Raw genomic sequence first — 16073 nt, forward strand, 5'->3', positions numbered from 1 at the left:
CATTGGACTTTAAATACATTCCCGGACCCATCAATTTTTGAGCCGGACCCAATCCCACGTAATAAATAGGGTCTAAAATTAGTTTAATTAATTTTCACTCCTTCAACTCCTCCAAAATTCCTAATATTATTGTATTTGACAAATTGAGATATCTGCGTTGCAATTGTAGTAGGCAGGGCAAAGGCCACGTCTTCTCCTCTTAACCATCACCCATCCTGTGTGGTACCCATGCAATCCTCCACACTTATTTCCTTGCAACCTCATATTTTCTCTTCTTCCCAACCCCCCACCCCCGACATATATACACACACTGGCACACTGGTATTCAACTCTACATATCTGCCAAGACTTGTGAGCAATAAACAAACATGGGACTAAGGGCACTCCCTTTGTCACCCTCACAGAAGGGCTTTCTTCCTCCCACTCCCACTGCACACAAACACTACTCTCATCAGTGTTTCAAGAACCCATCAAGAGTAGTAACCTGTGCGAAGAAAGAGAATGGCGGCGCCGAGGAATCAGAACCGAAGATTAAACGGAAGCAATCCCTGTTCTCGAGCGTGGCGGAAGCTCTGGATTTCTCACAGGTCAGATCAGCCAAGGACGCGGAGCTGCTCGAGGAAGCTCGGGAGGCCACCAGGTCCGGAGAGAGGATGTCCCGCGAACAGGTGACGGCTTCTACTCGTCTTCCCTTTTCTCTTTTTGTTTCATGTTTTCCAAGAGCTAGCTAATTGGATTTATGTATATTTATGTGGGTAATTATTGAAACACGATTTTGGTTTGTTGCAGTATGGTGCTTTGAGGAGGAAGATTGGGGGGACATACAAGGATTTCTTCAAATCATATGTTGATGGTAATTTTCTTGCTACTATGTATTGATTGGTTGCTTTCATTGTACTACTTTTTTTTTTTTTTTTTAATATCGGTAAATTATAACGAGATTTTTTAAGTTGTTTGAAAAAAATAAAATTAGTATAGAATAAGATTAAAATTATACTTCCATAACTAAAACTATAGCATAAGATTATCGAAATGAATTCGTATAGAATTAAAATTATACTTCCATAACTAAAACTGCAATTTTCCCGCATCACATCATTAAAAATTTTAAATTATTTATTCTTTTCAAAAATAAAATAGAAGCGATAAATGTTTTACAGTGGGAACTACAAATATGAAATATATATATATATATATGAATAATTCCAAGATTACAAAAAGAGTATAATAACCATGAAAATAGAAGTGGTAATAACCAAGTGATGATTGAGTGTGTGGTGTAACATGCAGTGGATGGAGAGTATGTGGAAGAGGGATGGGTGGACAAGACTTGCAAAGTGTGCAAGAAAGACACCAAAGGAGAGGCAAGACAAGTAGACAAGCTTGGGCGATACGTTCATGTTGCCTGCTTGCAACAACAAACCTCCTCTTCCGGCAACTTCTTTACAAGGCTCTTCTCCCGCGGCTAATTACTCGTTCATCAATGTCCTAATAAATAATATATATCAATCACATCATACGTATATTGTCCTTTTTGCTGCCGTCTGTATGCTTTTTGCAATACAGGTTTTTTTTTAACAATAATTGATGGCCACAAGTCATCGTTCAAGGGTTAGATATACATTCCTATTATAGGCTGAAATCTATTCTTAATTCTATAATTTTGACACTGTGATATTTTTATTTTTTTGTCTTTCTATGATTGTAGAATAGTTTTTTAAGTTTGTGATATTTTGTAATTTTGGTCATTCTGATGTCGAATTTTGCAAAAGTTGTCAGAATAAATATGTGTTCGATTTTGGCATTTTTATCTTTTATCTTTCTAACAGTTACAAATGAGTCCTGTAATTTTTTGATATTTTACAATCTTAGTTTTTTTGGTATCGGATTTTGCAAAAATTGTCGGAATAAATCATGTGCCATGTAATTTTTTATTAATTTTTTTTTATTTATGTTGGTGAAAGTGAACCACGTCATATATATATATTTTAATTTTTCGTCCATGTTAGCAAAAGTGAACCATGTGAGATGCACATAATTTATTCCAACGACTTTTGCAGAATCCAGCACTGAAAAGACTAAAACTGCGAAATGTCGAAAAGTTACAGGAATTTTTTCAATCCTAAAAAGATAAAGAATAAAAATATCAAAATGTCAAAATTACAGAATCAAAAATATATTTAAGCCCTAATATATGACTATGTTTTGGTTAGTTTTCTATGTACAATGTGCACAAAAAAATTATATGCACACATAGGGTAAATTACAATTGATTTTTCCGAAATTTATCTTAATTACAAATACCCATTCATTATTTGAAAAACTACAAATACCACTCTTAAATTACAAATCTTCTAATAAATATCCCTTATGACATCTCATTGGAGTGGAGTATTTATTAGGGTATTTGTCATTTCATGAAAGTAATTATAATTTTTTAAATAATAAGAGGTGTTTATAATTAAAAGAAATCTCAAAACCCTTCAAATTTACCCTAAATTATATTGGATTAGTATAATATAACGAGTGTAAAGTCTCTCATTTAATTGGTTTGAGCTGCAACATATATAGTTCCCATCATAATTTTCGGACCCTCAAATTGAATTTTTTTTATTTGATTTGTAGATGAGTATTTTAATAATATGGGGTACATAAGAAGAAAGATGACTGTTATTAAAATGAATTATTATGATTTAAAGTAAAAGAATACCGTAAATATATACTAATTAATGATAATTATGCAAACGACTATTAACTGTTATTTATGCACACGACACGAGTACTAAAATTGACGATAATTAAAAAATATGGTAGGTAATAACAAAAATAGTAGTAAAGATATTGTGATTTTATTATTATATGAAAGTTTGATTTTTTCAAAGATTAAAAACAAGCAAATGGTATTTATGCAATTAAATTTAACATCAGAAGGTATTAGTAGTTTTTTTTTGTTTAAGATTACAATTTTTACAAAGTCAGATTATAAATTAGCACAAATTCAAGGACCAAAACGCAAATAAACATTTCCGTTGCTCTTCTTGACTTCCACCTTCCATTTCCAAAGGTTGAAGATTCATTATTTGTTCTTACAGACACCTAACCTCGAAATATCTCCCTCTTCTTCTCCATGCAATTCCATTTCTCCTTCAAAAAATTCCAATTACCCAATTTCTGAATTACGGAATTCAGAAGACACGCCGGAGTTACAATGATAATTGATAAATCTCGGGTAGAATCGGTCATATCAATATTTGTTACAGTTTATCCCCACGAAACCTCTGCATTGATCTATTCCACCTCTTCCTTTTTCTTTGTAAGCCCGCTTTTAATCTTATACAACGCTCCAGAATTGAGAGAATCTGTTTTGCCGATTGGTGTTTTACGAGGTTACTTTGTGCAGATTTTGAGTGCGTATTTCGTGGTACTTCCATTGCGGGATGAAGGTGCAATTTCCTTGGGATTAGGGAAACTTCCGGGCCTTTTCGTAGGATCTTTGCTGCTCACATTGGTTGCTGCCCCCGTTTCGACTCTCATTTTCTCATTGCCGAATCTTTCCAAAGGGAAGGTATGAATAGTTTGGTAATTTGAGTTTTCCATACCGCGTGGATTAGTTTGGATATGTTGAAGATGTCGTTTTTTTTACCTGATTTTGTGGGGAAATGTTTTTACTCTTATTGATTAATTTTGGGTTGCATTTTCTTTTTAATATGGTAAATTTGGGTTGCATTTGTTATACGTTTTTAGATAGAATAAACTTGTTATTCTTCAGCGAAACTTCATAATATGACACCTTGAATTATTGTGAGACCCCAGCAAGATAATGTCCACCAGAACGATCAATGTAGGGGGTTGGGGAGTCCAACACCTCCTAAGACTGATCCGGGAGCTGGGATCTCCAATCTCACTGAGGACAACTATGCGTTCGTTCAGGCATTTTTAGTTCTAGCTGAGTGGTTGGATTTATTAATGAGCAAGTCAGGGATTTGACTTGTGGAGAAAATTTGAGTTCTGAAGATGGAAAGATCGATTAGCTATACGCGAGCTGTGTTATGATTCTAAAAATTTAATCTTTATTATTATATAAAATGAATTTCAGCTATCAGTTTATATTTGACTTTCTATTCTATGTATGTTATGCTTTTTCAAACTAACATCCATCAAACTTAATTGAGCTGAATATAATAATGACAAAAGTGGCTGCTTGTATGATTAGTTTTACAATGGCCACAAACTAGAAGCTTTTCTTTTACATCTTTATTGAAGTGTTACAATCTTCAAGGTCTTAAATTTGTGTTTGTGAAGCGGAATGAAAAATGTTAAATGTCAAATGTTCAGTGTCGGTGTTCAAAAGAAGAATGAGAAATTAAATGTTAATGTTATCAAACTGGCTAGTCACTTTCATAGCACAGTGATGATTGCTCTCAATTTGCTTACATTGAACTTGTAGGAAATTTCTTGATGTATCATTTTTAGATAAATAAAGATTCGATATCCTGAAATTATGTGTTGGGAGTAATGTGAGTCTCTCATTGTGAATAATTTGATCAGATTTCTTATTAAATTTTGCTGGCATCCTGCCGTATCAGCTTGTGATTGAAATAAGCAATACACCATCAGAATGTTTCATGCTTGATGAACACAAATTACCTGAAATGGTCTTAGGCATGTGAATTCATTATTCCACTATGTAGGTGCATGTTTGATACTATACAAGCTATTTTTCAATAAAGAGGTAAAAAAATTTCTTGTCAGTTTGAAGCCCTCTAGTTGCTCCTTGTGGATCTCTTCTAATAAGTCATCATGTATATGCTTATAATTCAACATCAAGGTGTTAGGTCTCCTACTGACAACAATTTTAACAACTCTCATTGCATTTGATGGAACGAATACTTTAACCCAATCTAAGCTTTTCATGCCAGCTTCGCTTTTCAAGTTACACCTGAGCTTTTCAATTTTGCTGGCATCCTGCCGTATCAGCTTGTGATTGAAATAAGCAATACACCATCAGAACGTTTCATGCTTGATGAACACAAATTACCTGAAATGGTCTTAGGCATGTGAATTCATTATTCCACTATGTAGGTGCATGTTTGATACTGTACAAGCTATTTTTCAATAAAGAGGTAAAAAAATTTCTTGTCAGTTTGAAGCCCTCTAGTTGCTCCTTGTGGATCTCTTCTAATAAGTCATCATGTATATGCTTATAATTCAACATCAAGGTGTTAGGTCTCCTACTGACAACAATTTTAACAACTCTCATTGCATTTGATGGAACGAATACTTTAACCCAATCTAAGCTTTTCATGCCAGCTTAGCTTTTCAAGTTACACCTGAGCTTTCTCTTCCATCTTTAACTTGTAAATTCATATCTTCTGACTGATCTCTTGCCCCAAGTACTTCTGACTGGTGTGCCACTAACATCTGGAAATTTTGCTCCTTCTCCAGGCACTTGTCTTGATACACCGGTTTTTTAGCTTGTCTCTTGTTATATTCTTTGTTCTATGGCTTTTTTCTACACCCGGAAGTTCACCTGTTAATATCAAGGCAAGTGAATGATTGTCTCATTCTTCACCCGTTTGGTTTTACAACATCTCTTATGGAGTTATGCTGGAATATCTGTTTATGTAGGAAATGCTTCCAGTGAACTCCACTATAAAAGAGGAGCTAAAGGTTGCAGTTAATCAAATAATTCCAGCTAATTCTGATGTCTGGGAAAACCATGGGTGGTTTTACATTGTAGTGAGAGTTGCCATGTTCCTCTGGGTAGAATGTTTTTCGCTTTACTTCAACAAAATTGACATTGCTGGCCAGTTGAAATCTCTATCATTTTTCCCAAATAATCTCCTAACTATTTCCTTTTTGCACTTGATTATCTACAGGTTGCTCTGCTTAATCTTATCACTATCTCCTCAACATGGGCAAGAGTAATTGACGTGATGGATAGTGAGGTCGGTGTGCTACATTTTCTGTTGGAATCTAGTGTAATAATTGTGAACTATTGAGCAGAAGTATTAAGTGAGGCCGAGAGTTCTTAAAGTAACGCAACTGTTTGGTGCACTCTTTCTTTTAGTCACTTGGGAGAATAGTGGTTTTCTGCTTATTTAATCTTGTTCTAAGGGATTAGTTGATTGTATGCACCAATAACTTCTTGAATTCAGTCAGGTTCAAGATTGTTTGGGTTTGTTGGTGCTGGGGCCACACTGGGGCAGCTCTTTGGTTCACTGTTTGCAACAGGAATGGCTTGGCTAGGACCATGTATGTCTCCTCTTTGTCGATCTCTCTCTCCTTTTTTCCTTGCATTTCTTTTGTGACATTGGTTCGGTTCATTTAGATCTGCTCCTTTTTGCTGCACTCTTGTTGGAATTTGCTGCGCAGTCCTCAAAAGGAATTAAAAAGGACATTTCCCAGCATCCAGAAGAACTTTCTCCCATCAGGTCTTATGCCTTTATCTTACTGCTTGATGCCTCACAGTCCTCACCATATCATAATCTTTTTCTTAGAAGTACCTATAACACCCTCTTGGGGTGTCAAATTACAAGAATGACCTTCTCCCACTCCCTACAAAGTACCATATGCATTTCACAAAAAATATTAATAAATATAATATTACTTGCTAAGACTTCTGTTTCATTTAACAGTTCCAGCGGGATCTCTCTCTGGCATTTAGATAACTGTCCTACACATGTATTTGGAAGTGGAAGTTGATGAAACTCTTATTTTTCATTCATCTTTCTGTCCCAGAAAACTGTTTTAGTAGCTTTTGCATCTTTTCACTTTGGTTCTTCTCGTTTTCCCCCGTTTCCTTCTTTTAGCGTCATAAAGTTATAAATTTTTAGCATATTGTTTTATTCCAGGGAATTATTCATGGGTTCATTTTCATTGCCTTTGAACTATCTTCTAATTGGATCTGAATACAAATTAATTAGGAGTTCTTTTATTTGGATAAAGACTTTGAGTTAGTGAAAAGTCCTTTGTCTCATCTAGAGGTGAGTCAGAATGAAGTTACAAAACAATGCCAGAAAAAATAGGTTTGGGGATTGGGAGATTCTTTTTGTGCTTTCATTTGCAAGAGATTAGTTTGATGCATCTATATTGAGGATATAAGTGTTGGAAACAAAAGCTAATGCTCCATTGTCTCGTCGCATTTTAAATAAGTAATTCAGAAACTTCTTCTTACGATGCTTTTTTAATTATGTCCTCCCAAAGTTTATTAGATTCAATTAGATATTTGACCTTTTTTTTAACTGGACTATATGAAGAACATTTTTCATCAATAATTTAAACGTAAAAGGATCTGATTTCATTTCAGTCCAATACTCAACAAAGAGACTTTAATATAGAAGCTGGACATTGGAATTAAATGAAATTGGAAAAACAGATTTTCAAGTGTCACCTTATTAGTTCCCAAGAAACAAAATATCCAATCTATTTAGAAATTTAATGCTTTCGTGTTGAAATATCCTCATCACTATGTGTTAGGCTTTAGAATACTTAACATATGTTTGGATCTCATAAATCATATATATATATATATATATGTACTGCCTACTGGAAATTGATGAGGAATTCTGTACTGCTGAACCTAATCTGTGTTCTTCAATCTAATTGTTGTGGCTTGTAGAAAAGCTGATACTGGTAACATCAATAAGACCAATGAACAAAGTGAACTTGCTCAGAGAGCTGCTTCTCCTAGAACTTCTTCATCCATGGAAAAACCTCAAATGTGGGCTATACTGGAGGGGTTGCAGCTTATATTGTCATCAACTTATTTATTGCAAGTTGCGCTTTTCTTATGGCTTAGTGCAGTAGTATCCTCTTTCTTCTACTTCCAGGTGAGTAAAGATTTTATCGTCGAACACTACTATTATTTGTCCGCAGATGTTCTGGATTACTTTTTTGCTTATGAATGCTGAGATTCTCAACAAATCATCCTTGCGTCTCATGTTGCTTAGTGCCGGGAAGAGTTTTTGATGTATGACCGTAAGTTCAAAGCCATGCAAACTTGACAATCAACAACAATTATGACTAGGATCTAGATGTATTCATTTATCAGACTCCATTTCCTCTACGTTAAGGATAAATATAACAGCCCATCACAATTCTTGTAGGCCCATCTCTTATGCAGATGAATATTAGCAATAGAAACTGGTAACAACCAAGCTACAATTATGTACGTGAGAAAGTTAATTCAAAGGGAGAACCTATCTACGTCCTGTGTAGCTCTAAAGAAGTACATTCGGTTAAGGGTATCCTAGTATTTTTAGTTTCTGAAGTCATTTTTATTGCAAATACTTAGCTAGGATTTCTGGAGTTATATTTGGAGCCCCTTGTCTTACTTGGCTAATGGTTTCTGCTTGCAGTCTAAATCCTTTTCTGACCAGGGGCGGTCTTTAAACCGTATAGATGCTTTTATAATCTTCTTATTTAATCAGAATTGAACATTAATCATTTTTTTTTCAACATGCTTTTAAGCTTCTTTTGGACTGTATGGCACACCTGCATCCTTGGTGTGATGCCTGAGAATTCCAGGTGCCATACCTAGGTTTTGTTTCTCTTATTCTTTGAATACTTACAAGTGCTTTTACTCCATTCACAAACACTATAAACTACTGATCCACATGTCTCCTGATTCTATAAATAACTAAACAGCCTTGGAAAGGTAAGTATTGACAACAGCCCTAAGTGACTCCCGATTTTCCCTACCTGTAGATCTTCACGGCTGGGTAACATTTACCTGATTTACCTCCAAACTACACTTACCAGCATGTTACGTAATTTGTTGGAATAAATATTTTCAGACTGCCAATAGTATGTGCTGAAGCAAGTGTTATGAAGTACAGCAGACTTGATTATTTGCTTCTGCTTAGCTGTCGGCTTTAAGAGACAAGTTGAGATCTTAAATGATCCTCACTAATGGTGTTTGGGAAACGATAATTAACATTTTTAGGCGTCTAATATGTTAATCAATCCTTGGCATTTTGGTTTAAGATTCTTAACTGTTGATTGGTTTTACTACTTATTTGTGCTACCTTCTCTGTGTACAACTGCAGAAAGTAACTGTTATTGCCAGTACGGTTGCAAGTCCTGTTGGTAGAAGAAGATTGTTTGCAGAAATCAATAGCTTTATTGCTGTTTTTATCCTTGGTGGACAACTTACCTTAACGGTATGGATATTTTTTATGATTTTCTATGTGAGTGTCGAGAGGGGGGCCTGAAGTCTATAAGTGATTTGTAAATAGAGAAAACAATTGCTCTATTTCCTGTTCTCCTCTTCCATTCTTTGCTTTCTATTATTTGCTTTTAAGGATCTCCAGGACTCGTGTTTTCGTGCATCTGAGCTCCATCTCCTACTGGATAATCATTTTAATCAACTTTTTCCATAAGTTCTCTTATGGTGAACTCTTTGACTAAAACTTGCTACCGTTTTTCCTTTTATATTAATGATACGTCTTATTTAGTTGTGGCATGTATGTATCCTTTTTCAACTGTCCTGCTGGTTAATATAATCACTTTCAAATTCATCTCATTTATGTTTCTCACAGGGGCGTATACTTACTACTGCTGGAGTTACTATAGCTATTTGCTCTGCACCATTTTTTGGGTTCATAAATCTAATTGCTTTAGCTGCATTGCCATCATGGAGTACAGTTGCCATCAGTGAAACTCTACGGAAGGTGTACTTTTCAATTGCCTGGGCGCTCTTCAATTTTATCCTTTTCTCACCCAAATTTCTGGCAGCCTCCACATAAAATCCTTATCCTCTTCCTATTTAAGAGCCAAAAGGATTTGTGTAATCTTTTCATACACATGTGAAAGAAGTTAACATATCTCTCTCTCCTTTTGTCTCTTCAGGTGGTTATGTACGTTGTTGCTAGGCCTGGAAGAGAGCTACTTTTCACTGTTGTTACAAAAGATGAGAAGTACAAAGCAAAGGTGCAAAAAAAACATGCACAATTGTCTTTTTTGGTAGTAGCAACGTAATTTAGTGGTAAAAGAAGTTGTTTAGTATTACAATAAACATGCGTAACATGACTCAGAAAGTACCTAGATTACCACACCCTGAATATTAAAAAGGTAGCAACATCCTTTACGACACTGGAAATTTGAAGAGCCCTGAAGTTAAGTATGAGTTTAATTTATCAACAGAAAATCAGAAACACTCACATTGAGAAATTATCTAGTTGCATTCATCTCAATTTCACGAGGCAGAATGGGATTTCAGTGATGTATTCTTAACAGAAAACATGACATCACAGGTGTGCTTAGATGTTATTGTTCAAAGGCTTGGAGACGCCACTGCAGCTGGGATGTATAAGCTGCTTTTCAGCACTTTAAACGGCAATGTCTCCAACGTCCCTCTTTATGCATTGCCTGTATGTATTGCTTCTATCAATATAAACCAGCTGTTACTCATTTTGTTGTCCAACAAAAACTCATTTGTATTCTGAGTCGGGTTTTCTCAAGAAAGAAGATTAATTTCACTTTCGCCTTATTTATCAGGTGTGTTTCCTGTGGATAGTGACAGCATTTAACTTAGGACGCCGGCAAACTCAACTTGCCAAGTTCAGAACATCTCAACGACAGGATACTCAATCAAGATGATGTTTTGTAGGTTCTTATAGACACACGCATAGTCGAACAAGGAGAATTTTCGTTACTTTGTAAGAAATCGTCTACCCCTCTTTATGTAACTCTGATTCTTCATTTCTGAGAAATAGCTTCAATGCAAAATATGCAAAATGATTTCTTAATTTCTACTTTTCCCCCTATACTGGGTGAAATTCTTCGGTATTGCCAAAGAATGGATAGTTTGTCTGTGTAATCTTAGTTCTCAAGAGTATAGGTACCTTGTGCTTGGCCAAATGGAGAAAAAAACAGTGCACAAGAAAATTTGCTTCATTTGTTGTCTTACGTTTTCACCTTGTGACAAAATTGAAACCACATGTTTGGTTACCATGTTTTCATATTAAGAACCACCAACTAGACATTAAAGTAATGAAACTAAAAGCTCATCTCTAAATTTGAAAATGTAATAAAACTGCTCCCTTATTTCTTTTGTGTCTACAAAATAGTGGTTTTATTAGCTTGTGCCAAATGAATGATTCACATGTCGCTCGATCGACCCTTCACTGGTCACCTTGGATTAATTAAGCCGCTGGAATCTGCAGTACTTCAGTAGCTAGCAGTACTTCACTGATCTGGACAAAATTGTATCAGATTAAACCAGTGTATAGACGATTATGGTACTCGACTTGAAACAAGAGCAGAAATAAATCATGCTGCTGGTAATTCATATATATAACAGAGTATCAGATGAAAGACAAGAAATTTAGTGAGAATTAGGTCTTTATTACGAAAAGTGAAGGGGTCGCACTCTAACATAGAGCACTTATTTCTCTATCTATAACCTGAATATATCATCGGTAGACACCAAACACACTGTTAGGTTCTAAAATATGATATTGATTAGATGTACAAGATTCTAATTTTATTTCCTATCTGTAAACCGGTGCGGTTGTGTCCAAATTCAGCTCCTGTAAAGAAATCGAATGACATCCCTCCTTAGATCAAGCTGACTATCTTCAATACAAACCTTGAGAATATAGGAAAAAACATCTATAATCCTATAAACTCTAGTTGAGCATCTGCTGAAATTAAATGCACCTAAATTATGAGAAATGTATTACCTCAGGTCTTATGTTCAACGAAGGGCGCGGACACGATCCTGGATAAGTTTTCTTTCCCAGTCTGCTACATCCTCAAAAGCGTGTTCTGGTAAGCATTCAAAAGGCTCCTTCCAAGGGTCATTCTTAGCCAAATCATATGTCGCTCCACGGATTGCTCTTTTGTTAGGCCCACAAGGTCTCTTTGAAATTAACGCGTTATATGCCTTATTCAGCTGCTCCAGAGGCAAATGAGCAATCAGACAGTACAGATATTATAGTTGATGATACAATCATTTGCCAAGAGTTTGAAGCAGTTTAGGTTGATCTCACAAAGCGAGTATAACTATATAGGATGATTTTCTTACATTCATATCACAGAACCAGAACATGTAGGCAATTGCAACAGCCGGTGCCCTCCCAAGACCGGCAGTGCAGTGAACATAAACTCTTCCATTCCCCTCCGAGATTGCCCATTCTAATGAGGAAACGGCTCTCGGTAATCCACTTCTCAAGGAATCTGGATCGAAATCTCTTGCCTGAGTTTTGTAGTATAGCATTTAGTTGTTGAAATAACTTCAGTTTATTGATTCAGTGTGACACCAACCTTATTTCATCCAGTCATAGCCGAATAACGCTATCAAGAATCTAAAACATGGTAACGGAAAATTTGCATTTTTATCTAATTCAACACAGTATGGAATCATATAGTTTCAGGATTTCAGAATTGGGTTCCCTTCAAGAAGATAAACCTGGACAAGATATATTCTTCTAAGTTTCATAATGAGTTCTCTATGCATTTCAGAAAGATTTCAAAATGGTTGATGGATAATGTTTCTTGAGAAAGCCACGTTTCAAATTGAACATCAAAGAAACAATGGTGGAAATACAAAACTTTTTCCCTCATGTTCTACTGTGCCGCATGTTTACAGAATTGACAAATGCAGAAGATACGATGTTGAACTAAAGCTTTGAAGTAAGAACTAATGCATTTCCGTTTGTGCATGCCATGGGATAAAATTGATTTATAAAACAATGGATTCGACAAACACATTACATCTAGCTATTAACAAATGAAACACAATTGAAATGAACAGGATTAGCTTACAGGCCTTCTCATGTGACAGATTCCCAGTTCTCCACATCTCATTATAATAGATTTCAGGTCTATACCCCAGTATTCAACATCTTTGTCCTGCTGTAAGTTGAGAATATAGCCCACATTCAGTTCCATCTTAAGATGATCGATGTCTTCGGCTTTCTGAGGTTGGGAGCCAACAACTAAATCTTCAGTTATCAATGTATAGTTCATGCCTGAAGCCACTACGTTCTTGTTAGATCCCATATTAAAACCTCAAGACTATCAAATTATAGCAACACAACAAGCCAAGTCCTCGCATGTTTAACATCGGTCATAGTTACAAAAACTTACGGCAATTTTCTGACTCTTAAACAACAAATTGTATTTGACCTCCAAAGCTAAATGAATCTAATTCTGTTTCTGGACCTCATTCATTACCGTCCATTATCATCTTTTAATATGTCATATGCCTAAAAGAACAGTTCGGATCTTTCTAGGTTCTCCTAAAAGCACAAATACATATAATTGACTGTAAAAACTTGTAGCATGAAGTCGAATTCAGCCCACGTGAACAGACATTGAAAGAGTAAAAGAACTAGGACCAGATCCACTTTTCCAGAAGGGATCATCCGTTACTTCCCACTACATTACTCAACAAAATAAAGCACAATGAATCATTCGAAGTAAAAGACAGCATCACTCGTTTATACCCACAACTCTGCCATCACCCAAGAACTGAACATTCTTAATACACAAATATTCAAACCTTATTAACCTTCACGAACATTCTGGTAAACAAAAAGATCTAAATTAATGTAGTACAACAACAAAATCCCACCAGCACAAACACGCAGAGAACCCACGAAAACCCATTCAAGATTTCTAATTTTCAAGAACTTCCATATCCTTCAAAACCCCATGATCCCAACCCAGAAAAACAAAAATTAAAAAAGAAGAGAACCTGACCGAGATCATGATGGTATTCATAAGGGTTCCTCATCATCTTCTTCATGGCTATATTATACTCTTCCATTTTGCTCCTTGACTCGTTGATTGAAACAGAACGGTTCCGCTCAGTCTCACTCTCCTGAAGCTTGCAAGAAATCTTGGCAAATCTGAAGGCCCTGATGGGGTTGGGCAGAGATGCAGAGCTCTTCTGCTTTGAGGAAGAGAACAAGAGAGAATTCCTTTGGAGTGGAGATGCAAGCAGTGGAGCAGAGGAGGAGGAGAAACAGAGGTTGGCAATACCTTCCATCGCTTTAGATTTCTTATTCTGAGTGATTTTTGTCTCTCAGTCTCAGAGCTCTGATTTTGAGTGTTGTGTCATATTGTCAGATTTTTCTTTCTGTGGTTGCACGAAGCTTTGTATATTTATGGAAGATTCTAATGAGATCGCATTAGTCGGTTTCCTTAATTGTACAATAAATTTAATATATTTATTCTGCAATTAATTTTTATTTTTATAAAAAAAATAATTACCATACATTTGCTCCGTACTTTATTTATTTTGATCAAAATCAAACTCAATAAGAATTTTTCCTTATTTATTATAACTTGGCTTTTTGTTTCTCCCTCCTAAGACTAAAGTAGCAATATCAAATTAATAATTATTTTTTAGAAAAAATATTGAAATTTTAAAATTAATATTTAAATAAGTTGAACTTAATTATTTTATATGTATTTTATTATTCTTTTTACTAATTCAGAATCACAATAAAACATTGTTACAAATAATTAAGAAATTAATAGATCAAGATACAAAAATTAATGTAAAAGTTTAACATTTGCATATCGATTTGATAAATATACTAATGATCACACTGCAAATTATTTTTCTTACTGATCAAATTCGGATATTATTACACATTTATAAATCACGTTAAAATAAATTTTGGCTTATTAATTCATTTGGAATATAAAAAATTTGATATTGATTAATTGTAATAAATTTGTTCAAAATAATAATAATAGTAATAGATTTCGCCTTCACTTTAAAAATAAACAAATATCCATATTTATACCCAATTTAAATCTTGTTATTATCATGATTATATTAAGATATCGATTCTTGGATCACTATGAATTAATATCCATTAACGACTAATGTCGACAATATGATTACATATATAAAGGAGCTTAGATCTGGTGTTGTAGATGCTATTTTCGGTGTGCAATATATATTGGATAGTTGACCGTAATAAGATCTTATTTTACTAATAGTGCTAAAATTTCATAATTAAAAATTTATGAGTTTGAATTTTATAAATATGAATATATATTTAATTTTATAATAGCTTCTTGTTTCTTACTGCTTATGAATGCCACTTTTGCATGTAGCTCTGCCCAAATTATTGCATCAAAATATATTTGTTCATCCCCAATTAATATGTATAAGATTGAGGGATGAGATTATATCCCTACCTTCTTTAGGTTACATTATATTCTGACTGCACATAAATTTGAATTATTTATTTTATTTATCCTTCACATACTTTTAAAAAATAAAATAAAATAACTCAATAAGGAAGAAAAAGAGGAAGTGGGCATAGGACGAAATATTGGTAGGATAAATTATAACGCGTTTTTTTGAGATTTTGTTATAGTTATAAATATTTTATTATTATTTAAAAATTATAAATACTCTCTTAAAATTAATTAATGGTTAGATAACAAATATTCACTTAAGTTGTCACAAGAGGATATTTGTTAGACGATCGTATTTTAGGGGTATTTGTTAGACGAAAGTTATCTAGAGAGTATTTGTAATTTCTTAAACAATAAAATAATATTTTTAATTATAATAAATATCAGGAGAGCCTGTTGTAGTTTATCAATAATATATGATGATGCGCTTGCGACTCTATTGGTGCCTTGTTGAGCTAGGTATTATCTGTTCTTATTTCGTATGAACCTTAAGGTTTGCAACCAATATCAGATGCTTGCCTACATTATCAGTTCCCAAATGATGGGCTTGGGAAGGGCATATAGCCTCGTTCCCACATATGATGCTAAATGATACAACTTGCGGTTCGATGGGTGCCTTATTGCATGAGGTATTGTCTGCTCTAACTTCTTATGAGTTTCATAGTTTTTGTCTGAAAAGACGCCTGCTAAGAAGAGGAGATCTTGGGCCTTATAAGTCATTCAAACTTCTCGTTTACAATCAATGTGGAGTGTTTACCTACATTATTAAAAAAAAAACATTTATCTTTTTAAATCTCCTCCTTTTCTTCTCCTCATGAATCAAATGCTTACTCCATTTGTATGGGGAATTTTAGTGAGGAAAAAAAAAACGTGAAGAATATGTCTGGTTTCATCTTATTCTTTTG

The 16073-nt window shown here is 34.5% G+C and overlaps 3 protein-coding genes across 7 annotated transcripts; 2 read left to right on the top strand and 1 right to left on the bottom strand.

Moving 5' to 3' along the window:
* Window positions 1-274: 274 nt before the first annotated feature.
* Window positions 275-1804, top strand: LOC105160806 (potassium transporter). The gene is made up of 3 exons (XM_011078295.3): window positions 275-668; window positions 790-853; window positions 1291-1804. Exons 1-3 carry the CDS (start codon window positions 369-371, stop codon window positions 1467-1469), a joined length of 543 nt encoding a protein of 180 aa, XP_011076597.1. The 5' UTR covers window positions 275-368; the 3' UTR covers window positions 1470-1804.
* A 1251-nt stretch (window positions 1805-3055) lies between these two features.
* Window positions 3056-10751, top strand: LOC105160807 (TLC ATP/ADP transporter). 3 transcript variants are annotated; one of them, XM_088879613.1, is made up of 13 exons: window positions 3057-3313; window positions 3401-3565; window positions 5446-5544; window positions 5629-5763; window positions 5880-5948; window positions 6159-6255; window positions 6332-6434; window positions 7622-7832; window positions 9051-9164; window positions 9543-9674; window positions 9853-9933; window positions 10257-10373; window positions 10501-10751. In XM_088879613.1, the coding sequence occupies exons 1-13, from the start codon at window positions 3209-3211 to the stop codon at window positions 10600-10602; spliced, it is 1530 nt and encodes a 509-aa protein (XP_088735739.1). In that variant the 5' UTR covers window positions 3057-3208; the 3' UTR covers window positions 10603-10751. The 3 variants fall into 3 exon arrangements, with proteins under 3 accessions (XP_088735740.1, XP_088735739.1, XP_088735741.1); XM_088879614.1 differs by lacking the exon at window positions 5446-5544 and having other exon boundaries at window positions 3056-3313; XM_088879615.1 differs by lacking the exons at window positions 5446-5544; window positions 5629-5763.
* A 269-nt stretch (window positions 10752-11020) lies between these two features.
* On the bottom strand, window positions 11021-14102 carry LSF2 (dual specificity protein phosphatase (DsPTP1) family protein). 3 transcript variants are annotated; one of them, XM_011078298.3, is made up of 5 exons: window positions 13711-14101; window positions 12772-12977; window positions 12032-12202; window positions 11688-11899; window positions 11021-11198 (listed from the first exon to the last, which is right to left on the bottom strand). In XM_011078298.3, exons 1-4 carry the CDS (start codon window positions 13997-13999, stop codon window positions 11702-11704), a joined length of 864 nt encoding a protein of 287 aa, XP_011076600.1. In that variant the 5' UTR covers window positions 14000-14101; the 3' UTR covers window positions 11021-11198; window positions 11688-11701. The 3 variants fall into 3 exon arrangements, with proteins under 3 accessions (XP_011076600.1, XP_011076601.1, XP_020549025.1); XM_011078299.3 differs by lacking the exon at window positions 11021-11198 and adding an exon at window positions 11329-11534 and having other exon boundaries at window positions 13711-14102; XM_020693366.2 differs by lacking the exon at window positions 11021-11198 and adding an exon at window positions 11329-11593 and having other exon boundaries at window positions 13711-14102.
* Between the last annotated feature and the right edge of the window lie 1971 nt (window positions 14103-16073).

This window comes from Sesamum indicum, linkage group LG4 (assembly GCF_026168435.1).
Source record: "Sesamum indicum cultivar Baizhima isolate 11 linkage group LG4, ASM2616843v1, whole genome shotgun sequence".
NCBI lineage: Eukaryota > Viridiplantae > Streptophyta > Magnoliopsida > Lamiales > Pedaliaceae > Sesamum > Sesamum indicum.